Source organism: Lepidochelys olivacea, assembly GCF_965140295.1.
Source record: "Lepidochelys olivacea isolate rLepOli2 genome assembly, chromosome: 1".
Classification (NCBI taxonomy): Eukaryota; Metazoa; Chordata; order Testudines; family Cheloniidae; genus Lepidochelys; species Lepidochelys olivacea.
This window is the reverse complement of record NC_140411.1, coordinates 280,842,801-280,867,785: the sequence shown is the minus strand read 5'-3', so window position 1 is coordinate 280,867,785 and position 24,985 is coordinate 280,842,801. Positions and strand designations below refer to the sequence as shown.

Below are 24,985 nucleotides of genomic sequence, written 5' to 3'. Positions count from 1 at the left end.
TTTGGAATTTGACAGTTAACCAGCTGTTTATATTACCTTTACAAGCATTTCTCTGTTTGTGGGAGTCTGATCAGTTTAATGAACTAGATGAGTAATTTCTTTTCAGAATGACAGGAGATAATAATGAACATGCTTGATTTTCAAGCACCTTGCTGAACTTTCTTCCCAGATAATTTGTGACTTTATACTGTACAAACAGTATGTGGATTTTTGTGTGTTATTACTGCAATTAGTTTGCCGTCTGAGAAATTTAGAAAAACTTGATTTTTGTATTTACAGTGTTGTCAACTCAAGTGTTAAAATCATGAGTCAGTCCCCCTAAAATAGAGATCAGATTAAAAAAAAACATTTTGGGCTCTTTTTATTTGCCTCTTGGTTTTTGTACCGTTAGGATACATTTTCTAATTTTCCTCTAAAACTCTAAGGGCTAGAAACCTGTTTAAAAAAAATTAAAGCTGAGATTCTCACTTAATCAGAGGATTCCAGAAGCTTTAAGAAAAATGCCACATATTGCGAGACTTGCCATAAAATCACAAGAGTTGATTAGCAATTATTATTTATTCTTTCTGTTTTCTTTTTGTTTTTCATTCTGTAGTCCTTTCCTGACACTGAGCTACATTTAAAACTTTATAGACATCAGTGAGTGTACTGGAGGAGGGCATGATATCATGGCGATAGATACCTTAGAAGTAGCTTATAATAGAAAATTAAGATTGGGGCACTTAAGGTGAGATTTTCTCCCCCCGCTCTAGCTCCTGTATGCCAGATAAAGAGGCTCTGAGAGTCCTGATTCTGGCTGGAGGACAATTCCCCTGATATAAGAACCTCAGAAGACAATCACAGGCTCGTTGGCTGTCTTCTGAAGTTCTGCTTATAAGCCCCAGTGTTGGAGGCATGTTCAGGGTGAAACCACAGTGCATAGTGTAGCTCCCCCAACTTGGTCCAAGATGCTGTTACATGGTCCCTGGACTCGCCCAGAATCGTTAATGTGAGTAAACTATAATTATATATTACCAGCTATCAAAATCCAATCTTTGGATGCTTATTAGATATAGGGGGGTCTTTTGCTAGAGGTTGAACCAATTTGTATGGGGACACCCTAAATAACAAGCTATATCCATTTTTAATATATCACATTAACGATTCTGGGCGTTAATAATAAGCTGTTAATAATAAGGTTGAATAAGGTGAGAATCAGGTACCGGTTTCAATGTAAACTTTTCCATGTGTTTTTAATTGATGTGTTAATTTCAGTTGCAGTATTTTAACATTATGGGGGAAATTTTCAAAGGCACAAATGGTAGTTTGGTGAAAGTCATTGAGAGTTAGCTGTCTGTCATATGTACTTTTGAAAATCCTCCTCTAACCCTTTAAACCATGGCAAAATGGAAACATTGAGCATTGCAATGAAAGCAACAGTATCATGTTGTGATATGAACTGAAAACATTGTTGGCCCCAGAAAAACAATTTCATTTGGTTTAAATGTTCTCAAAGTCTTGTTTACAGTAGGCAAGCTTTCAGGATAAATTTTTTTTTCCTGAATTTGTTCAGAATGATTGACTACCCAGTATCATTTCCAGAAATGAGATATAACTTTATCAACAAAACTAGCTATGAGCAGGTGATCACCATTAATTTTTTTATTGTGATATACAACACTTTTTAAGTTGCTTCATAACTATTACTAGGATATTTAGAGGATTTTTTTAAAATTATTGATTCCTCTGCATTAACCTCATGTAGCTTTTATCATATCATTTCTAGCAAGATGTTTTCCATCATAATTATGGTAGAGTGGTGGCAACACCATAGTTAAGGTTATATAGTTTAATAATTCAAAATGTCCCACATAAATAATTTGTGCAAATAAGTGCAAGATGTAAATACCAACTGTTCAAGATCTGTCAGCTATATTGTAGAAAAGATGAATGGTAATAATTCAGCGGTGTAACTTTAAAAGAAATATTTCCTGTATTTTTTGTTTATTGCAGGAAGAAGGTCACTTTTTGTGGACAGATGGATCTCCTTATCTTGGAAAAGCTGAAATCTCGTCCTTGTCCTTGATACCAGAGAATGAAACTGACTGCTATGCTTTTCAGCAAAATCCAACTGGTCCAAACTATTTCTTCACAGGATTTTTCTGCTATGTATCTTTGCCATATATTTGTGAATATGAATGTAACTATCTTTCAGTCTTTTACATTTATTTGAAAGTGTTTCCCCCCCCCATAAAACTACATTAATGATGTTAATTTTAGAAAAATCAGCCTTTATATTAATCAATTATTCTAAATTTTTGGTGTTCTTTTTCAGTACCTTCTGTACCAGAAAACTTTGTGTTTAACGTGCAAGATGTCAGTACAACTGAAGCTGTGTTTGTTTGGAGTGATTTGAATGGCTGGCATAAATCAGGATTTGAACTTATAATTAAATACTATTTTGATGATTCAGAACAACATTTTGAGCGCTTGCCTCTAAATATAACACACACAACAATTGTGCAATTGTCTCCTGGTCGCCTCTATACGGTTTTACTGTCAGCAAGGAGCCCCAGAGGGGCACAGACTAACTTAAGTCCAGTTCTGATGGTAGAGACAAGTAAGTTACAAAACATAGAGGAATAAATAACCGTTCAATCATTCACTTTTTCATATATTTTTTCTTTTAAGACACTATGTTTTGTGTTCATGGACATGCTAAAATTAGACACAGGCTGAACTGAGATCTTGGATATGAACACTGCCAGATTTTAGAGTGTTCAAAATCTTTATCTTAATTCACAGCTAAAATGCACTATTGGAACAGATGGTGAAAGGACTGAGGATTTACATAGGGCTTAAGTAGAAAACAGGCTAAAATGTGACTAGCTGTAAGGTCAAGGATTTAACTTCTGATTTAAAAAATATTTCAAAACCTCAATCCTGTCGTCATTCTGCACCTAGAACTTCCACTGAGGTCAAAAGGGTAGGGGTCAGGCTGTCAGTAAAAGGTGAAAAGGCACCCATTTGCCCACCAAGATTTAATAAAATTGCACAGGTTCTAATTCTCAAGGAAATATCGCTATATTCATATCTATATGCTACATCTATAGCAAAGGTAAAGACAAATTTCGCAGTTTGAAATACACTATAGGTATTTTTGACCCAGTGGAGCGAGCTAAATGGAATAGAGACAAATGTATAACCCAATTATCTACTGTCGTACCAAAATCTAACTGATCACACTCAGTGAACACTAGCAAACACTGGATAAAGGTGATTAATTCCTTTGAATCAAAGGTGAGTCAAAGAGAAATCTTACTAAGAATAAATTACTTCAGAGACACAAACAAAACTCTAAAACCACTCAGTCTGCCAAAGAATGATACCACAAGTAGAGGAACATATTTTACAACTTAATTTCTGTCTGAATCCAATCATTTTGTACCTTCTTTTTGAAAGTAATATAGACAAAAAAGTATGAAATTATACTTTTTGTTGCAAAGTGAAAGTCAAATGGTTTTTTTAAAGAAATAAACATTTTAGGTGTAAAAATTGGGTATATGAAACGACTGAGATAATTAAGCTGCTAGAAGGAGAGGATGCCATTATATAGGGAATCAACTGCATATCATCTGGGATTATTCCAAACTGAAAGACTTTTTTGGTCTGATCTTTGAAAACTGATTGCATACTTCCAACTCCTGCATATCTGGTTATATCTTTAATAAATAGTAACTAAAAAATTGCCAGAAGCTATTTTCTTATTTTCCTTTCTTAATTTTGTCATCAGGGCCATTACATTCTCACAGTTTAGAGGCTACACATGTATCATCAACAGAAATCTATTTACAATGGGACCCCCCAGAGGACTTCTCCAATGCATCTTTTCATCACTATCTTGTCACTATTTTGGATTCTGAAGTAAACACATCGGAGAAATTACCAGTTCAGAAAAGCACCACTTCAATGGTAATTAGAAACATCAAGTCGTATCATCAGTACAAGATATATTTACAGAGTGTAGCAGAAAAGGGATCTCTAAGCTGCAGTGAGAAGCCTATATTAATTACAACAGGTAATTACATACATACATGTGTGTGTGTGTGTGTGTGTGTATATATATATATATCTTTTCCATTTAAATTGAAAATAGAAAGCACAAAGTTATTGTTAATTGGTACTATATAGGTAGTGATTTACTGGTACATGTTTGGAGGCAAGCCAGGAAAATTCTCAGACTCTAAATTGCCTCTATCATTCATTAATTTTCCAGATGGGGAGTGTATCTATCCTCTTTTTTCCCCCAGTGGCTTGTGTTAATATTTGCTAAATAAATTTCATAATGGTTTATATATATTTATTTACACAGCTCATATATTTAATGATAATAAAATGGCTAAATCCCCATGTGCTCCAGTGTAGGTTTGAACATAAAAACATGATGAATGTGAAGTTTAAGCAAATGTGGTAAATTAAATGTGAGCTGACCAGTGCACCAGTTAGGAGGGCTTTTTTTGCAATTTGCACTTGGCACTTGCTCAAAGTTCCATAGGCTGTGGAACAGGGGGGCCATGACTCAACCACTTTTAAGTAGCGATCTCTTACTAAATCAGGACAGCTACTGCTGAAACAGTCCAGAATGTCACTCTGGCTGTGTGGTTGCAATGCAGTTGAAATTTGACCCAGACAATCCTTGGAGGGGTGGGAGAGCCAAATTTCAGTGAGTGCCAATGTGACCTGGTGCACAGGGTCACAATGCCACTCAAATTTGGCTTGGCCACCCCTCTGTCAAGACAGAGGGATGGTCAGGTCAAATGGGGTTGTGACCTGGTGTATTGGGAGTCTGTTCGGTGGAGTGTAGGGGAGTCTGCTGAGAACTTGATTCCTGGCAGCACTGCCTCATGCACTGTGTTGGTAAGAGAGGGGGAGACTCCTTGGTTGGGGGAGACCCGGGGTTCCTGTAGGAGCAGGAGAGGGGAGAGAGTATAGGGAACAGAACAGGGTCCCAGCTGAGGGGGAATTCCCATCCCCCCCCAGAAATATCTCATTTGACTTACATGAAGATAGATCAATGATTATACTAATGGTAAAATTTTGATACCCTCATTCACAGTGTTTAGTGCTTTACTCTGTGACTATTTCCACTGCAATGGAAGGGACTAATTGCAGAGTCGGGTACTACTGATTGTGAGTAAAGGTGGCCACAAAGGATGACTGGAGCAATTTTAATAAAATACTAGTAATAAATAATACTCTTTCATATACCAGTCACCATTAAACCATCAATTTTCTATATTTATGTGGTGACTCAACAGCGCAGAGACAAAAAGCACAGTACTGTTCATCCTTTCACACATTCGGGATAGCTCATCTTCCCCTTCCCATCTTTCCCACTTCCTCAAGCCTTGTCCTTAATGTTTCCACCTGCCCACCCCATCCTGCAATATAAAACCACAGAGAGATACAACAAGATTCAAAACAGAAGCTGAAGTTTATGTGAAAGAATTCAATTAAAAAATCATTAACTACAGAAGGTGGGTATATAATCTGATATAACCTCTCTGTTGATTAAAGCACTGTATAAATTTAGAGGTTTCTCTTGCTATGGTTATGTATGTGTCTTATTCAAGTATCACAAAAGAAAACATAAAACCAAAGGATTGCATTAGGAACGGTTACTAAATGGACAATACCTTTGACCTGTGCTTATACACTGTAATTTTTTGTCTTTATTTAAGCTGTCAGTCCACCTAGCAATGTTGTTATTCATCCCGAGGATGTTCAAGAAGAGAGTGTAATTCTTCACTGGAAGGTACCACAAGAGGGCCTCGGATCCTACATTCAAGTGAAACCTACTACAGATGTGGATGAAACTGTAAAGTTTTTAGTAAACACCACAGATAGGTTTAAGATTAATCATCTAGTTCCTGGCATGACCTATGAAATAGCAGTGGCAACTGTGAATAATGGAAATATGAGTGAACTGAAGACCATTCAATGCACCCTAAGTAAGATAAAATTTTATAAAGATTAACATTTTTTAATTATTATTATTATTGTGTAGCATAAATTATTTGGAAGATTGGGTAGTCTTGCCTGGCAATACTGGGTCTAAATTGAGAGATTCAATGCATTTATGTAAACTGGCAGAAGCACAGTCTTTAAGTTAGAGCTTCAGAATTACATAGCACAAGAATGGTACAGCATTGTATCATAACCATGCTTAGAAGTGCAATGGCAGTACTGAATGCAATTGTGTGAGAGAGATGCGGACCAGATAGGACATTTACTCCCACTGTGAAAAGTGATTGGGTGTGTTGTGGATTTGAAATGGGGTGACTGAATATGGGAATGGTTCGGGTTAGATAATCTGTATATTGGTCTGTTATTGGAAAGGCTGTTAATCCAAGTAAAATGCCAGGAATTATGTAAACTGCTACAGCAAGAGTATATTGACAAAGATGTAAATGGATAAGGGAAAAGAGTTAAAGGCTAATAAGTAGTAATATGTTGCACATAATCTATGAGAAGTAAAAACTGCACATTGTTTACCTAAAGGTCTTCCCTGTTATACTTAGTCTCCAGGGATATAGAGAGACTATATATAGAGAGACTGGTACAATATAGATGTTTAACAAGTATGTAAGGAATGTGGAAGGTTCACACTCAATATGTGTGTGTTTGTGTAAGGAGATAAGGCTGTACAATATAGACAGCTGAAAAATGACAACATCACAGTAAATGTAACTGATTACAGTATTTTCTGGCAGATTTAGTAATTTTTGAGCCAAAGCATGGTGTCCAATACCTCATTCCAGTTACAGAGGCCAGGAAATTACAAAAGGTACTTTTCACAGCAGCTAGCACCAGCTGTGGAGCAAGAATGCTAAGATGTAAAGCTTGCTTACCTGTCAAATGCAGGCTTACTTGGCACTTGTTCTGTGGCTGAATTTACTCTCCTTATTTTACAATCCATAAGTTCATTTCTCTAAATTTGTTTCAAATACTGGTACTTCAGTGCTTACTGGAATTATGAATGAAAAGGAAATTAAGATGACATCTTCTGTAGACTAAACTGTTGTGAGATTTACCTCCTTTATAAAGTGCTTTGAGATCCAGTGATGAAAAATGCTATATGAGAGCTCGTTGTTGTTGTTTGTTTATTTCTCAGTGATACTGTATCTTATTATGGTAGCTATCACTTTATGCCGTATGAACATATTTATCAGAAAACCTGCTTCAGATTTATTGTATTATTTTCATTCAGTTTATTGTTAACTGATATAACATTTGCTCTAATTTTTCTTGTTCCAGAGCCCAAACCAGTTCAGATTATTGTCCCTTATGACATTTCTAGTAATTCTGTGGTTTTATTTCTTCAAATGCCTGATGTTGGAGTATTTGATGGTATATATGTTACAAGCAAAGGAGGACCTAATGCTATGCTGGCTTTAAAGAATGATAATAAAGTAACAATTGAAAACTTGATCCCAGGCACAGAATATGATTTCTATGTTTCTACAATAAGTGGAAACATGTTAAGCTCCATATATCACGTACCTGGTGTAAAAACATGTAAGTAATTTAAATTTCAGTAGTGTATGATCCTAAATTACAACTTTTAAATCTCTTTTGAAGGCCATGATCTCCTTTACGCAGTATAGATACAGCTTCAGACTTTGAAATCTGTTTTGACAATTCATAATTAAATCATACCACTACATGTTTTATAAAGAAAGCTATAACTATACATTAGCATTGCTGATATTTTAAGTCTTTGTACTCATTTAGATGCTTTATTTGTACCACGTCTCTACTAATAATTAGCATGTAATTCAAGAATTAAAACAATATTAAATTTGTTGGTTGGCCTTGTGGGAAAAATAAGGTATTGACATTTTGACCATTCCTATGTAGTCAATCAGATGAATATCAACAGAGCTTTTTCTGTGTCCTGCTATCGATAGGTCTGTGCTAACAGATACATCTCAAGGTATGTTAGGGGATGTGTAATAGTGTTTAAATTTCAGTGCTGCAAGGTGCTAACATCAATGAGAGTTAAGCTAAGCACTTCGTAGGAGATGCTCATCACTAAAGCTGGGTGGAATTCTTGGAATGACTTCCCCCCAGAAAATTTTTGTGACTGAAAACTTGATAAAAATCATTGTAGAAAATTTTGGATGAATGAATAAATGTTCCTTTTTTAAACCTACAGGATGAAAATGATTTCTGAATTTTCTATTAAACATCTTTACCATTTTTTAAACCAGTTCTATGCATTACCTCCCAGGACCCAGGCCCTAAAATATGAAATGACTTTGGGCCAAATCCTCATGGCAGAGTGCAGCCTTAGTAAGTCGGCTGGGTATTGGGCAGATAATTGGAGGCAGAAGGAAAAAAACCTCCCCGTCTCAAGGCTATGAAGTCATAGAGGCTACTTCAATTACTCTGAGGAGCCTTCTGCACTCTTTTCCACCCCTACTGCAAGGCAGAGAACTGGCCATTGCATGCAGCTACAGATACTTTGGCTCCTTGTTCATCCTTCTCTTGTAAAAATTTGGCTGCTTAAAAAGACACTTAATGGTTTTAAACAAATATTACACCCATTTACCATAATACCCCCCTGTCCCCCAGTGCTTTTTATTAGCTCCATGATTAATCAGTGAGAATGCTTTAGGGCCATGTGGAAAGAGCTCAGATTTGCAAATATTTATTACAGAAATGAGATGTGGAAGTTAATATGTATTTTAACATCTGTTTTTGAGAAAAATATATTTTGTAGTAAATAGAGGTGAGTGTGGCTAGCAACACAATCACTGAAGGGATATGATAGAAAACCAAGGGCTACTATTTTGAGGACAATGTACTGCATACATGATATTGAACTCCAAAACACATAACATCTGTAGTAAGGTAACAATATATGGACATATGCGGTGAACCCTTAACATAGTCCGAGATGAGGGCCTCATAGCCCTGTCATGTTCAGAGGCCCTTGTATGCTACGTATCTCGTGAAATATTTATGTTTTGCTGTCAACTTACTGTCAGTTTTCTGTAGTGATATTATTTTTCCAGTGTAGAAAATGTAGTCCACACACATTTCTTGACATCATACCTACTTTTTTAGTTTGCAGAACCTTTAGGGATCTCATGTGTGGGACCATTTTTGTGTTCTAAGTCAAAATGAAAACATGTCAAGTAGAAGGCTTTAGCGTGTGCATAGAATTTTGTGTTAGAATTTGAAGGGCTATGCTTTTTGACACACAAGCCATGGGAGCTTGTGCCTGAGGGCTTGATCCTGCACTTCTCTCTCCAGCTGAGTTGGCCTTTGAGCCCCAGAAATTTAATGAAAAATGAAAAATATTAGGAGAATATAACCTTTTAATTAAAACAAAGATTCTATTCCTTTTCCTTGCAAAAATGGCATTGACATGTAAACCAATATAATCAGGAGGTAAGCTGATTGCTGGGGTTGAATGGAATAGCAAGTTTAGTTCCACCTTTGCAACAGGAGACTGGGACATAAAGAGCACACTTACCCATCCATACACACCTTTTTATAGGAAATGAGTCAGTTAAGCTTGGTGTATCCCATAATATCATCTTGCTAACCCATTCCACAATATTTAGGTTAGCCCTGGGCATGGTGGTGTGATACTAGTTGAGATGGATTAGTACGTTTTGGGGGAGTGGATGGCAAAAAAGGTGTTTTGGTAGCCTGCCCAGAAATGCCAGCTCTGCCACCAGAGGGAAATGCATAATCAGACCCAATATGGTTTTCAGATAGGCAAGTTCATCAGCAGCAACTGATTTTCTTTGAATTGTGACGAATATTAGCTCCATTCTTTCCCTACTTTTCTTTTTCCAAAATTTTGTGTTTGTGTGTGTTATAGAATCATAGAAGTGTAGGACTGGAAGGTCTTCTAGTCCAGTCCCCTGCGCTCAAGACAGGACTGAGTATTATTTTAGACCATTCCTGACAGGTGTTTGTCTAACCTGCTGTTAAAAATCTGCAATGTCAGAGATTCCACAACCTTCCTAGGCAACTTATCCCAGTGTTTAACTATACTGACAGTTAGGAAGTTTTTTCTAATGTCCAACCGAAACCTTCCTTGCTGCAACTTAAGCCCATTGCTTCTTGTCCTGTCCTCAGATATTAAAAAGAACAATTTTTCTCCCTCGTCCTTGAAGCAACCTTATATGTACTTGAAAATTGCTATCATGTCTCCCTTTAGTCTTCTCTTCTCCAGTCTAAACAAACCCAGTTTTTTCAATCTTCCCTCATAAGTCAAAAAGAAAAGGAGTACTTGTGGCACCTTAGAGACTAACCAATTTATTTGAGCATAAGTTTTCGTGAGCTACAGCTCACTTCATCGGATGCATACTGTGGAAAGTGTAGAAGATCTTTTTATACACGCAAAGCATGAAAAAATACCTCCCCCCACCCCACTCTCCTGCTGGTAATAGTTTATCTAAAGTGATCACTCTCCTTACAATGTGTATGATAATCAAGGTGGGCCATTTCCAGCATAAATCCAGGGTTTAACAAGAATGTCTGAGGAGGGGGGGCAGGGGGAGGGTAGGAAAAAACAAGGGGAAATAGGTTACCTTGCATAATGACTTAGCCACTCCCAGTCTCTATTCAAGCCTAAGTTAATTGTATCCAATTTGCAAATGAATTCCAATTCAACAGTCTCTCGCTGGAGTCTGGATTTGAAGTTTTTTTGTTGTAATATCGCAACTTTCATGTCTGTAATCGCGTGACCAGAGAGATTGAAGTGTTCTCCGACTGGTTTATGAATGTTATAATTCTTGACATCTGATTTGTGTCCATTTATTCTTTTATGTAGAGACTGTCCAGTTTGACCAATGTACATTACAGAGGGGCATTGCTGGCACATGATGGCATATATCACATTGGTGGATGTGCAGGTGAACGAGCCTCTGATAGTGTGGCTGATGTTATTAGGTCCTGTGGTGGTATCCCCTGAATAGATATGTGGGCACAGTTGGCAACAGGCTTTGTTGCAAGGATAGGTTCCTGGGTTAGTAGTTCTGTTGTGTGGTATGTGGTTGCTGGTGAGTATTTGCTTCAGGTTGGGGGGCTGTCTGTAGGCAAGGACTGGCCTGTCTCCCAAGATTTGTGAGAGTGTTGGGTCATCCTTCAGGATAGGTTGTAGATCCTTAATAATGCGTTGGAGGGGTTTTAGTTGGGGGCTGAAGGTGACGGCTAGTGGCGTTCTGTTATTTTCTTTGTTAGGCCTGTCCTGTAGTAGGTGACTGCTGGGAACTCTTCTGGCTCTATCAATCTGTTTCTTCACTTCCGCAGGTGGGTATTGTAGTGGTAAGAATGCTTGATAGAGATCCTGTAGGTGTTTGTCTCTGTCTGAGGGGTTGGAGCAAATGCAGTTGTATCACAGAGCTTGGCTGTAGACAATGGATCATGTGATGTGGTCAGGGTGAAAGCTGGAGGCATGTAGGTAGGAATAGCGGTCAGTAGGTTTCCGGTATAGGGTGGTGTTTATGTGACCATTGTTTATTAGCACTGTAGTGTCCAGGAAGTGGATCTCTTGTGTGGACTGGACCAGGCTGAGGTTGATGGTGGGATGGAAATTGTTGAAATCATGGTGGAATTCCTCAAGGGCTTCTTTTTCATGGGTCCAGATGATGAAGATGTCATCAATATAGCTCAAGTAGTTAGGGGCGTTAGGGGACGAGAGCTGAGGAAGCGTTGTTCTAAGTCAGCCATAAAAATGTTGGCATACTGTGGGGCCATGTGGGTACGCATAGCAGTGCCGCTGATTTGAAGGTATACATTGTCCCAAATGTAAAATAGTTATGGGTAAGGACAAAGTCACTAAGTTCAGCCACCAGGTTAGCCGTGACATTATTGGGGATAGTGTTCTTGACGGCTTGTAGTCCATCTTTGTGTGGAATGTTGGTGTAGAGGGCTTCTACATCCATAGGGGCCAGGATGGTGTTATCAGGAAGATCACCGATGGATTGTAGTTTCCTCAGGAAGTCAGTGGTGTCTCGAAGGTAGCTGGGAGTGCTGGTAGCATAGGGCCTGAGGAGGGAGTCTACATAGCCAGACAATCCTGCCATTAGGGTGCCAATGCCTGAGATGATGGGGCGCCCAGGATTTCCAGGTTTATGGATCTTGGGTAGTAGATAGAATATCCCAGGTCGGGGTTCCAGGGGTGTGTCTGTGCGGATTTGATCTTGTGCTTTTTCAGGGAGTTTCTTGAGCAAATGCTGTAGTTTCTTTTGGTTAATCTCAGTGGGATCAGAGAGTAATGGCTTGTAGAAAGTGGTGTTGGAGAGCTGCCGAGCAGCCTCTTGTTTATATTCCACACATGGCTAAGTCATTATGCAAGGTAACCTATTTCCCCTTGTTTTTTCCTACCCCGCCCTCAGACGTTCTTGTTAAACCCTGGATTTGCGCTGGGAATGGCCCACCTTGATTATCATACACATTGTAAGGAGAGTGATCACTTTAGATAAACTGTTACCAGCAGGAGAGTGGGGTGGGAGTTTTCATGCTTTGTGTGTATAAAAAGATCTTCTACACTTTCCACAGTATGCATCCGATGAAGTGAGCTGTAGCTCACGAAAGCTTATGCTCAAATAAATTGGTTAGTCGCTAAGGTGCCACAAGTACTCCTTTTCTTTTTGCGAATACAGACTAACACGGCTGTTACTCTGAAACCCTCATCAGTCATGTTTTCTAGACCTTTAATCATTTTTGTTGTTCTTCTCTGGACTTTCTTCAATTTGGCCATATCTTTCCAGAAATGTGGCACCCACAACTGGACACAATACTCCAGTTGAGGCCTTATGTCATCTTGGATCCTATCGTGCCATTTGTTTTTGTTCCAAACTTTCACTGGTTTCTATGGGGATCTGAAAGTACTCACAATATAAGGTCTCATCCTGCTGTCCTTCACTTGCATGTCTCCCATTGCCTTCAATGGCATTTATGCGTGCAGAACTGATGGATAGGGCCCATTGCATTTAGATGTTTTATGTGGTTTGTTTTCTTTAGGTCTGGGAGCTCCAATAAATGTACATGAAGGTAAAGTTACCGATACTTCAATACAAATTGTTTGGGATCGTGCTGATGGAAATTTTCAGCAGTATGAAGTCACGTGTACAAATTGTGCAGGCACTATCATGGTATGTTTTTAAGAACATTCATTGTGTATAGTCAAGAAAGTTACTGTTGCACCCTTTCCAGTCAAATAAATTGTATCTGATGCTAACAGGTATTGACCCATTCAAAACACAGAGATGCTTCAAATAAACATTTTACTATTACTTAAAAAAACTTGCAGCTGTTCCATAGAAATACATAAGCTATAATGTTTGATTTGTAGGTCCAAAAAGTCATGCAAGAAATGGCAGTGTTTTCCAATCTTATTCCTGGAATGCTGTACAACTTTACAATTCGAACAGAAAAAGAAGGTTTCAAAGACAGCCTTCTTGTAATAAAAGAAATAGAGACAGGTGAGACCTTACTGTTATAATTCAGTATATGTTTGCCTCTACCAGTATTACTTGTATTCTCCTGCAGTTGCTTGAAACTTTTTTGTCTTACGTAGTTAGTTCAACCATCTTTGTAATTTCTTGCAAGTTCTCCTTCATTGTTATCTTCTTGGCTCTTTTCTTTGGCTGTTTCCATGCTCTGAAAAGCATATTTGGGTATGGTTATACTGTGCCATGGTCCTGCTAATGTTATCTTAAGAATTATGTTGCCAGATGTCCACTCTCATGACTGATATTGCACAGTGCTTGGCAAGTGTTGCTAGTCATTAGAGAAAGCAAGCAAAATAATTTGCCTTTCTTTAATGTCTGGTCCTGCTTGCTCAGTTGTTGAACTTGGGCAACTTTGTGTATTGTGGACCCAACTGATTCCTGTACGTGGGTGCAATTCCCATTGGCATCGCTTTGGAGTTGCATCCATTTACACCAGAAATGAATTTGTTATATATTTTCTCCATCTTCAGCTTTGGCTTAAGAAATATCTATGTAATGGTTTTCTCTTTCCTGCAATATTGAAGTATCATTGGACTTCACATCAGTTGTGTTTTCTGTTTTCCTTTCTTTTCCAATCATGTCAATATTCTTAGGTGCTAACCATATCTGTTTTTTTCCCCACCAGAGTAGGTTGGTCTTCCTTTCAGACAGGCACTCTAGTTCTCAGAAGCGTATATATTTCCCACCTCAGCTTCATAAATTCTTCTGTCATGGCCCTTTGATTTTAATCACACTTTCTGTTGTCTATCTCTCTGCTGCCATGATTTTTTTTCTTTCTGTTACACAACTAGATTATTTTTCCTTATAGCTAGCTCCTGCTCTCAGTTAAGGCCCTTTATCACTTGAATCCATGTTTGTTTGTAACTCTCTCTCCTTCTAGAATTATTTTCAATCCACAGCCTCTTTCAGTTTCAGAAGGTTCTCTCTCCCCTTACTCCATCTCCCGTTTGCACTCATAACTTACTTAGGCTGCTTTTCTGAAGACACTGCCAATTGTACTGTATTCAAATATCACCATCAAGTGATCATACTGCCACTATCTAGTACCATCCCCAGTTAATTATTTTGTGGTTTAGAGCTCATCAGTGTACTGCTGCTTCTTCCTCCAGCGAGTGTCACATTCCAATTGGTTGGCTAGTAGGGGTGACTCAGCTGTGGCTGTCAGGCTACAAAAAAGGTGCATTTTTGCAGTAAGATAATTAAAGACTTTCTCATAACACATGGGGCTGAATTAAGGAATATAGAGACTTACCTGGGTTCAGTTCCAGGTTCTAGAAGGGAGTGTGTTCTAGTGGTTATTGATCCTACTGTGCTGTTTGCCCCATTCTCTCTCTGTGCCCCTCTGCTCTTGTCCAACCCAACCTGGCTCTTGCCTGTCCTCCTCTCCTCTTATTCACCACACTTCCCCCTCTGTTCCTATTCACAACCCCACCTGCTGACCCCTTCCACTTCTGTTCCTGGCCTGTCTGTCTCTTTTTCTATCCTTCCTGCTACTCCTGAGAGTGGAGACAGAGAGGGAGCATGCCAATTCCCCACTAGTGTGAAGTCCTTGAGGGACCTTGTGTCAGTGATGTAAATTAAAGCTGCCCCTCCTGCAGCTTTAATTTGTACAGGGGGCCATGTGGCTGTAAATCAGGGAGCTTCGGCCAGTTCCCTATTAGTTTTGCTCAGAGGTCTGGTACAGTGGAGAATCAAGCCCAGTATGTATTATTCCGTGTATCCCTGTGATAAGTATATTTTAGGGTCTATACACACTTTTCTAGGTGTGGTGTTTTTTGGTTTTTTTTGGCTGGGGCTAATTGGTGCTGTTACCCCTGTAATAGAATAGGCTATTTAAACATTGCTTTCTTTATTGACACAGTACCAAGCCCGGTTAAATATATGAATCACAGTAAAGACTCAGAATCAATAACTGTTACCTGGCCATCAGCACAAAGTATTTTTGATGGATACATTATTTCAATTATCAGCAAAAGCTTCCGCACAGAGGAAATTTTATCTTCCAGTGTAAGGTACGAGGATGATATTTTACTTCCCAATCAGATAAATATATATAATCAGAGGTCACATTGCATATTTAAAGAGATTGTGCTGAATTATTATTTATATGTAATATTCATTGTTTGACAGGTAAGTTAAAAATCATAGAATCATAGAAATGTAGGGCTGGAAGGGACCTCAAGAGGTCACCTAGTCCAATCCTGCACACTAATGTTAATGTGCATTTACATACAGAAAAAAAATCTTAATCTTGATCAACAAACATCGTCCTCTTCCTGTTTTATGAATTACTTTTTTTTTTTTAGAAATAAACGAATCTAATGGGCTTTATACATCGATAAACCCAAATTAAAACCCTGGGTCTGAACACCTACCCACCAGCCTATGGTCATGTCATGATCTGGCCCAAAATTTATCATCTCAGATCCATCTCTGTCTGAAATGAATTAATGCTACCTGAATGCTGCATATAGAGTGACTGCAGGATCTGAACCTGATTCCTGTAAGGAATTTAACTTACATCATATAAAAGCAATCTCAATGGCTGGCAGCATATGCATATAACTTTTGCATTAGGTCCTTGTAATATTAATTAATCTGTGAATGATGTACAGTAATAATATATATTTGTTTTCCAAATTTCTAAAAATATAACCATGTTTTTCTTAAATACGTAGAATGTTCAGATTTGACAGTCTTTCCCCGGGGACTGACTTCTTAGTTAGTATTGTGACTACCAATGGATTAAAGAAAAGCCATCCTACCACCCTCAAGATTAGTACTTGTAAGTTCATGCTTATTTAATTTATTTTTCAGGGCTGAAGGTAGTAAGGGCTGTTCTTTTTTTAAAGTCTTGGTTGAAAAATATTTTTATTTAATCCAGGAATCTTAAAAATGTTATGATTAAATCATACATATCTATAACATTCTTACTTTTTCAAGCTAAAGATCTGTAAACATTATGAAATAAATGAAAATATTGAGAAACAAATAATTTTCTTCTGTGTTATTAAGGGAAGCTACATGTACTTAGATAAATGGTGTGAATAATTAGAATAAAATAATGTAAATAAAATTGCTTTTTCTACAGAATTTTGCATTACTTTAATCTCCCTAAACCAAAATATTTTTTATAATTTACTAGTTATTTTATCACACTGTACCTCAATCAACAACATGATATATTGTTAACACGTAGGAATGAATACAGTCTATCCTTCATTCTTGTGAGCTATGAAATGTAAACTTTATTTTCATATTTAGTATGAAATGTAAAATATTAATTTGAAAAATGTCTATAAAACTCATTCTCCTTTGAACTTGTCTAGACTATTCTGATATTATATTATGTATCTCTGTCTATTTTTACCTCAGATCCTGATCCACCCGCAGATTTACAGGTTTTTGGACAAGAAGAGAACACCGTATATTTGTCTTGGAAACTGCCAAGAGGAGGCTTTGAAATGTTTCAGGTGAGATAAATAAAGAATGTGTAAAAAGTAGTGCTGCCTTTTAAATCCTTTTCAGTTCTCAGTGAAATATACCATATCCTGCAAAACCTAAAGGGATTCTTTTGTCTCTATATTTCACATTAATCTGTGAAAGGATTACTGTCATTTGAGGAAAATCAGCTATCTTTATATTAGGTACATATTACATACATAAAACTATGTTAAAAGTATGTTAAGATTGCACTCAAGCACTCAAAAGTAAGGGAATGCCAGAATTAAATTTACCCATACAATGTTAATTTGGGCCCCCCGTGCATGTGCATTATGATAGCGTCCTACCCAACATCACATAATAAGTCTGTAGGTGAACCTAGAATAAACTCCAGTCCTCCTAGGGCCCAATACAGTGCCTTAACCACAAGAGACTATCCTTTCTCTTCTTACAACCTTCTTTTATTTGCATGAATGAAGTAGGGGCCCTGTAAAACAAACAGCATGTGAGCATGTAATGAAGAACAATAACAATGCTCATTTACAAGGTGGCCAAATTAAGACTGCATGAATAATCATAATTCTGGCATAACCTTTGTGTGCTCAACTTTACAAAGAAAACAGAAATTCCATCATGTGAAGCTACACTGACCTTCTGACATGTGTTATCAGCAGGGTTTTAGCGTAGGAATTTTGGATCCACAGTGCGGACCCCTACCTGTTGAGCTAAACAGTAATTGACAGCAGCGGCAGTCTGTTGAGCAGTCACTAGATGGGACACATTACACACTTTGCCAATGGCTCATACAACTCTTTGCTTGACAGGAGTGGAATGCTGGGAATCAGGATTTTTTGGGTTCTGTTCCTGGCTCAGAAGTGGATTGATGTATAATAGTTACAGAAAGCATAGCCAAACATATATATTTGGCACATTCATTTTGAAAAGAAGTGTGGCCAAGTGGATGAGACTTGCCAGATCAGATACAGGTTTCTGTTCCGGGCTCTGTCAGAAGAGTCCTTGACTAACATTTGTTTTACCCCATCTGTAAAATGAGAAGAATGATATTTGCCTGCCTCTTAAATAGGGCCATAAAGCTCTTCTCAATATAATAAGGGTTATGAAGTGCACAGAGATATTAATATCAAGCTATGGAAGACGGAAGAGTAGAATTCATGATTTCTTTCTGGCTCCTAGGCCAGTATGGCCAAAGAGGGGTCTGGATACCTCTTCTTGTTGATGCTGTTGCTGCTGCTGCTGCTGTGTCCTAAATGGAACTCAAGGTCTATGGGACTTGGGAGCATGCTCAATGCAGATGGAAGCGCAATGGGGCCTGGGAGCATGCTCAATGCAGTTGATGTATAATAAGCTATTTGGGGCTAGGAGAATGTGTCATGCAAATGATATGTAGGGAGTTTTGTGAGGTTAGAAGCCTATTCAGTATAGTTGTTATATAGGGAGCTGTATGGATCTGTGAGCATGCTCAGTGCAAATGGAAGATCAGTGGAGCTAGGGAACATATTTAATGTATCTGGAATGTTAAGAGATTGTAGCAGCAAGCTTCTACCAGGCTCTACTGATGACCATCTATGCCCAATTTCAAGTCCCTGCTCCAAACCCCAAAAGCACCTCTTCAGTGAAACAGTTTTTTGGGGGGAGGGGGAGGGGAATCACAAATTAGCAAAACTCTTATTTTCCTGTAATCTGAGGCAGAAACCAAGCATGGAGAATTTCAACCCAAACAGTTAAAATCTGGCACATTTATAATTTAAATAGGGGATTATAATGGAAAATATTATGCAACTTTACATACAGGCATCACTACATACTCTGCCTATATATAATGGTGGGGATTATCTCTATCTGAGAAGTTGGATACAAAGCTCTCTTAGATTATTAAAAATAGAAGTTTGTGCCCTCTGATATTGGAAATGGTAATTTTCTCTATATGTGCACTAAGGTTTCAGATTTGACCTGTGACATTGACGTCCTATAATCTGAGTTTTCTTAATATAGCAGTTTCTTAGATTGGTACCTCTACTAGAGTAAGAATACAGTGTATACAGTGTATAATACAATCTGATTTACTGAGAGTGGCCAGTGATCCCAGCCACAGCACAATTCTTTCATGCATCCCAGAGTATTTTACCCATTTTTAAAATAAATTCTCTTTGATTTTCTATGCAAGCTGAGATGTGCTTTTGAAATTGTTCATATGTGTTTGGCCAGGATGTATTTACCAAATCTTATGGAAAAAAATTGTAATCACTAATATTAATCTCTGTGACACAGTATTATTGTTTGACTAATCATAGAGGAGGCAGCCATGTTAGACAGTGTTTTTCCTGAATAAATGAGATTGTGTAAAACTTTAATGAGAGAGGCTTCAGTAGACTGGTTACTTAGCAAAGTGTACCTGCATAATTGGGATCATTTTACTAATCATTTAAAATTAATCATCCCAGCTCACCATCTTTCCGTGACATGTATAGTAGTTTGTAGAGTGAAGATAATACTTAAAATGTGCTTTCTTGTTTCATATAAATGTAGATATTTTAATACATTACTTTGCTTTTAGTATTTTGCCACTCTCTGTAATTCACATGAGTAAACAGCATTCTTCGTGGAGTTAAGCCCAAAGAAACAGGCACTGTGCTAGGGAGATACACAGGGGTCTGAGGGGATGGAATCCGCACTCCCGGCCACTTCATGGCTGTAACACTGTGCTTTCAGGTCACTCTCGCTCCTGTGATACTTCTCTTCACCCCCAAGCCCTCCTGTCCTGTGGGGAAGCAGCTGGTGGATCCGTGAAGTTGTGGGTCTACCTGCCCTGCCTTTCCTTTTCCCTGGCCCAACTCTTGCCCCTTAAAAACCATGCATGCTAAAGCACAAGCGGCTCTTACAGAGCACAGCTTGGTGGCACATGTGTTTGCAGACTTCCTTCATGTGCTTCTTAACTCTTGCTCTCCTGTGCTGCAGAGTTTCATTGCATTCAGGGCTTTCAATGCCCATGGAAGGGACGAGGGCAGGACTAGTCTCACAGACCTTGAAGCTGCCTAGGAATTTACATTGGGATTTTCAAAGAAGCCAGTGGGAGTTATGTGGCCAAATCCTATTTATTGGTATGATCCAGTTCAGTGATACTATCCCTTTGTGGTGCTAGAAAGCAGTTATACGGCTTTGGAGTAGGATAGAGCTGCTGAAGCGTACCAATGAATGGAGTTGGGTGTCTAATTCCCTTAGGCTCCTTTGAAAATTACAGTTGTAAAGAATATTATATGATTTTTTTTCTTTTGGTCCAGGTGCACCAAGAGCTCTGAAGTACCTGGCCCCAGTCCAAAGTAAATCTATATGCCTGATCCTATCCATGAATTCTTGACCTGCTCTTTTACCCATTAGGTAGTTCTTATTCTTTACATCTTCACTCTAATCCAAATGGCTGGTAGGTGGTCTCCTGCAAAACTGGGGTCAGTACTGCTCTGTGATTCAGCTAGTAGGGGTTTGCTATTAGAGTGTATTGTTATTTTCCTTTAGAGCACAAGCACCTCACCTGTCAGCCATTAATGCGCTCCATCTGCCTGGGAAATGAATCTTCTAAAATCATGCCAGCCACTGAGTCAATTACATCGCTCTACACTACTGCCAAGGTGTTGAGTGAACTGTTTAGCCATTACTCTTTCAAGCTATTTAAAAACCCCTATGATAAAATAATATACTGTAGTTTCATAAATTTAAATTGAACTGTTTGTTGTAAGGGAAAGTAATTATTTCAGTAATGTTACAGATAACCAGAAACCACTTTGGGGCAGGGACCTCATCTTATTTGGTGCCTATACATGACAGGTCCCCAATCCTGACAGGGGCTTGTGTGCACTACTGTAGTATAAATACCAATAAATTAGTAAGAAACATGAAAATAAAATGGAAAGAGTAGAAAGGTTAAGACATTTCAAATTCCTTCCACAGCTGTTTAATAAACTCTTTGAAGATAACTGAATTTGCCACTCCAGCATATAAGATAGTGCTCCCCAAACTTATGAAAGCTGAGTGCCACTTCAGTAAAATGAACTCAGTCATGGTCCCCCTGAAACCCACCATGTGTTATTAAAGGCCTACCTCTCTTAATTTGTACATCTCCCCAAACTCCATGTGTCCATCCTTGCATGGGGGGCACACCCCACCCTTTGGAAATACTGCTATAAAACAGGGTTTTCGTTTCCTCTCTTAGTGTTTGTGAAGCTGCTCTTCCACTGGAGGGGGCAGGTGGCTCTGGAGATGGTGCAGACGCATAGGATCTCAATGCAAATAGACCTGGGTTCCAGCAAATCTTCCTAAATTTGTGCAGCAGTCTGTGGATCTGTGGTGTTTGAGAGCCAATTCCTCTCTGCTGCTTCTGCAGGTGGTGGTGATCTGGCAAATCCTGTTTTCCCCACCAACACCACCACCATTTCCTGATAAAACTCTGTGTTGGCCCCATTTGGAATGGATAGGGGTCTGGATCTTAGTTATTTTGTTCTTTAAATAGAGTAATGGAGGGAGGTTAATTGGAGTGAAGCCTTAGTTTTGTAATGATGAAAAGAACATAGACTTGTTTTCTGTTAGTTTCAGTTTCTACACACAAGTATTTTTGCTGCTTCAAATGCCGATTAAAATGGGGCAGAGGATGTACTATTGTTATTATTTGTATTAAGATTGCTCCTAGGATATGTCTACAGTGCAGTGTAAGCCTGTGCTTGAGTCCAGGCTCAAAGCTAACCCCCCTTGCATCTACAGTGCAACTGCACTAACCCAGTATTCAGATCAAGGGTCCCAGGATCCTGCGGGCTGGAGATTCCAAATTTGACTCATACCAGACCCAGCATCTGAGCCCTATTGCTTTACAATGTAGCCACAGCCCCACTTGACTCAGGTCCTAGGAGTCATCTGGAAGTACATCGAACTTCAGAGTTACGAACACCTCGGGAATGGAGGCTGTTCGTAACGCTGAAATGTTCGTAACTCTGAACAAAATGTTATGGTTGTTCTTTCAAAAGTTTACAACTGAACAGTGACTTAATATAGCTTTGAAACTTTACTATGCAGAAGAAAAATGCTGCTTTTAACCATCTTAATTTAAAGAAGCAAGCACAGAAACAGTTTCCTTACCTTCCTTCCTTATCCCAACAATCTGCAATCCACTCTATTGAAAACAGAAGCCTCCCCGCAACCTCTTGGCAAATGGCAGCAGCTCAGATCAGTGTTACCCCATTGTGTTCTGATCATCCATCTGAAAACACACTGTCAGAGACCCTCCTGAGTTTGCATCAGAGAGCAAACTGATCAAGCCTTTTGCATAGCGAGCTGCTTCCTGGTAATGTGCTGGGTGGGCAGTAAAGTTTTCCCACAGTGCACCGTGTTCCTAGGTCTAGAGCAGCCACATTTCGGAGAGGTGGAAGGGGGCACTAGGCTCTCTGGGATAGGGTTACTTTGACTCGGGTCTGTACTGCAGTGTGGATGCCAGAGCCCTAGGGTCGAGCACGGGTCAGAAAATTCTTAACCTAGGGTTAAAATACAATGTAGACGCTCAAGTCCAGGATTTCCTAACATGGGTCAACTAACTTGAGTCCCACTAACTCTGGGCTTACATTGCAGTGTAGACATACCCTTAGAGGTCTCAGCTGAGACTAGGGCCTCATAGGGGATATCTATGCTGCACCCTGGGCTTGTGGACTCAGTGTTTCTAAGCCCGTGCTTGAGTGTCCTTACTGCATTGTAAACCTGGGTTTACAATTTCTGGTCTTGGGTCTCACAGCTGTGCAAACGCATCCATACTGCACTATGCAGACCTTCAGAGTAGCAGCCGTGCTAGTCTGTATTCTGTGCTACAGCTCACTTCATCGGATGCATTTCTCCACCTGTTTGGAGCTCATGAAGCTTATGCTCGGATAAATTTGTTAGTCTCTAAGATGCCACAAGTCCTCCTTTTCTTTATGCAGACCTTCTGATTCAGGTCTGCAGCTTGACCTGTGTCCACATTGCAAGATGACAGGGCTTGGACCTGAGTCACAATGGAATTTGAGCTCCGACCTACCCCTCTAGCCGGGTCTTAGGACTTGGATCCTGAGTCCTTGCTGACTCAAGTCAGACTGATTTGTGGGTGGGTGGGTGGAAAAGGAGCTTGGGCTCAAACCTGAGTCAGAGCTAGGACTTTGTGTGCCATGTAGATGTACCCATTGTGCTAGGCACTGTATAAACACACACTGATAGACTGTCTTGCCCTGAAGCTCTTATGAACTAAACTGAGAAGAGTGAGAGGGGAACTAAAAGCACAGAGAAGTGAGGTAACTGCCCAGTGAAGCAGAATAGGTCAGTGGCTGAGCTGGGACTAGAATCCAGGGCTCCTGACTCCCAGCATGGTGCTGGGTCCACTAGTCCATGCTGTCTCTTTTAATTACCCTAATTTATTACAGATTTTTATGGAAAGTGTTACAAAACTTGTGAACTTTAATATTAATCTCTGAAAAAGAATTTCTGTCTTTGCAATATCTGGCTATTATAATACATTTTCACTATAAGCAATTAGCTGACATCTCTGAACCTTACTATTGTGAGATGAAAGAATTTGATATTAAAATGTATTTTTCTTCTGTAGCTTTCCTATTGTTTGATAGCAAACAGTGAAACACTACGTACAACAACTGTTTATGGCAGCAGAGCTATAGTGAAAAATCTGACCCCTGGAATGGACTACTTGTTTCAATTAAAGACAATTAAAGGCTTGGATTCCAGCATGGCTGTGGAGAAAAAAGTCACCACAAGTAAGAAAACACTTTATAGTTTTTCTTAGTTGGTTCCTTTTAAGGTGGCAAAATAGATACGGATAGTTGTAATGAATATATGTGGTTACAAAAGAATAGTTCGGGTAAAATGAAGGCTATAAGCTACATTCAGCTCCTAGTTGCACTGGTAATCTAGAGGTAGGTCTTCAGTCTAGTACACTGGGTTAAAACTCAAGAGATGTGGGTTCAATTACAGATACAACATTAAAGGAAGAGATGTAGCTACATGAAGCAACAAACTTCCAGCTCTAGATGTGCGATCTCCACTGAGTGTTCCAAGAACAGATCCTAATGCTTTTAATATGATTTTACACTTTACTTTCAATGTTCCTTAAAATTCCTGCAAAATAGAGATACTAAACTGGATGATTGCTCTTGTACAGAGGCTTCAGCATACTCATGAGAAGATACTTTTGTGCTTGACTGTGCTAGAAAGCATGACAAAGTAGATAAATTGTGCTCCAAATGCTCAGCAGGTACAAAAAGTAAACACCAAGTTTAAGAAGTTCCATTGCACTGGCAGTAGTGCTACCAGAGAATAGCATGGAAAGAGTAGGGGATGTTTGGGGAGGAGTCATGGAGAAATAGTTTTACGTCAGATTCTGGAAAAACTAAATCAACCACCCAACTCATACACACATCTCTCAGCCCTTCCCCCCCCCTCTTATTTTGTGGTTTCCTGTGGTTTATTTGGTCCCAAACTCCTTGACCATTGAGTGATTTAGTGAGGTTGGTCTGCAAGCACAGCGAACCTACTCAGCCAGTTACTCACAGGATAGCCAGCCCCAGGCCTGGAAGATTCTTATTGATGCAAAATGCATCCTAGGCAGAGGGAGTAAGCATCTTCCCGTTTGAGAAGTCCATCTTTGGCCAAATATTTTCATGAGTATCAAGGGTAAATCCAATATGTAGCTGGGGAAAGATTTAACTGTGAATAAACTTCCCCTTGCTCTATAGTAAGCCCTGCCAATTTTCACAGAAAAATGTTGCATTAATTAACAAGATTTCAGGAGTCTGCATGCAAGCTTAATTAACATTTCTGTAATGTACACCTTTAGGGAAACCTGAAAAGCATTTTCTTTCAAATTGTAACAAGGCACATATGTTAAAGAAAACACTATTAATTATTGGTTATTAATTATTAATTAAAATGAATGTCATTTTAGAAATGCTAATATAAGTACAAAAAGTCTTTTTTGGGTAACT

General features: G+C 38.9%; 1 protein-coding gene across 2 annotated transcripts in view; it reads left to right on the top strand.

Annotated features, from left to right (window-relative positions):
- The window catches only part of PTPRQ (protein tyrosine phosphatase receptor type Q), a 213,245-nt gene that overhangs the window by 16,413 nt on the left and 171,847 nt on the right, over positions 1-24,985 (top strand). For both annotated transcript variants that reach the window (XM_084616734.1, XM_084616733.1), the window contains 11 exons: positions 1,993-2,179; positions 2,315-2,599; positions 3,773-4,057; positions 5,721-5,990; positions 7,297-7,557; positions 13,030-13,160; positions 13,361-13,490; positions 15,382-15,532; positions 16,199-16,305; positions 16,896-16,993; positions 23,593-23,758. In XM_084616734.1, the coding sequence (XP_084472860.1) occupies positions 1,993-2,179; positions 2,315-2,599; positions 3,773-4,057; positions 5,721-5,990; positions 7,297-7,557; positions 13,030-13,160; positions 13,361-13,490; positions 15,382-15,532; positions 16,199-16,305; positions 16,896-16,993; positions 23,593-23,758 (2,071 nt within the window). The remainder of the gene's footprint in view (positions 1-1,992; positions 2,180-2,314; positions 2,600-3,772; positions 4,058-5,720; positions 5,991-7,296; positions 7,558-13,029; positions 13,161-13,360; positions 13,491-15,381; positions 15,533-16,198; positions 16,306-16,895; positions 16,994-23,592; positions 23,759-24,985) is intronic.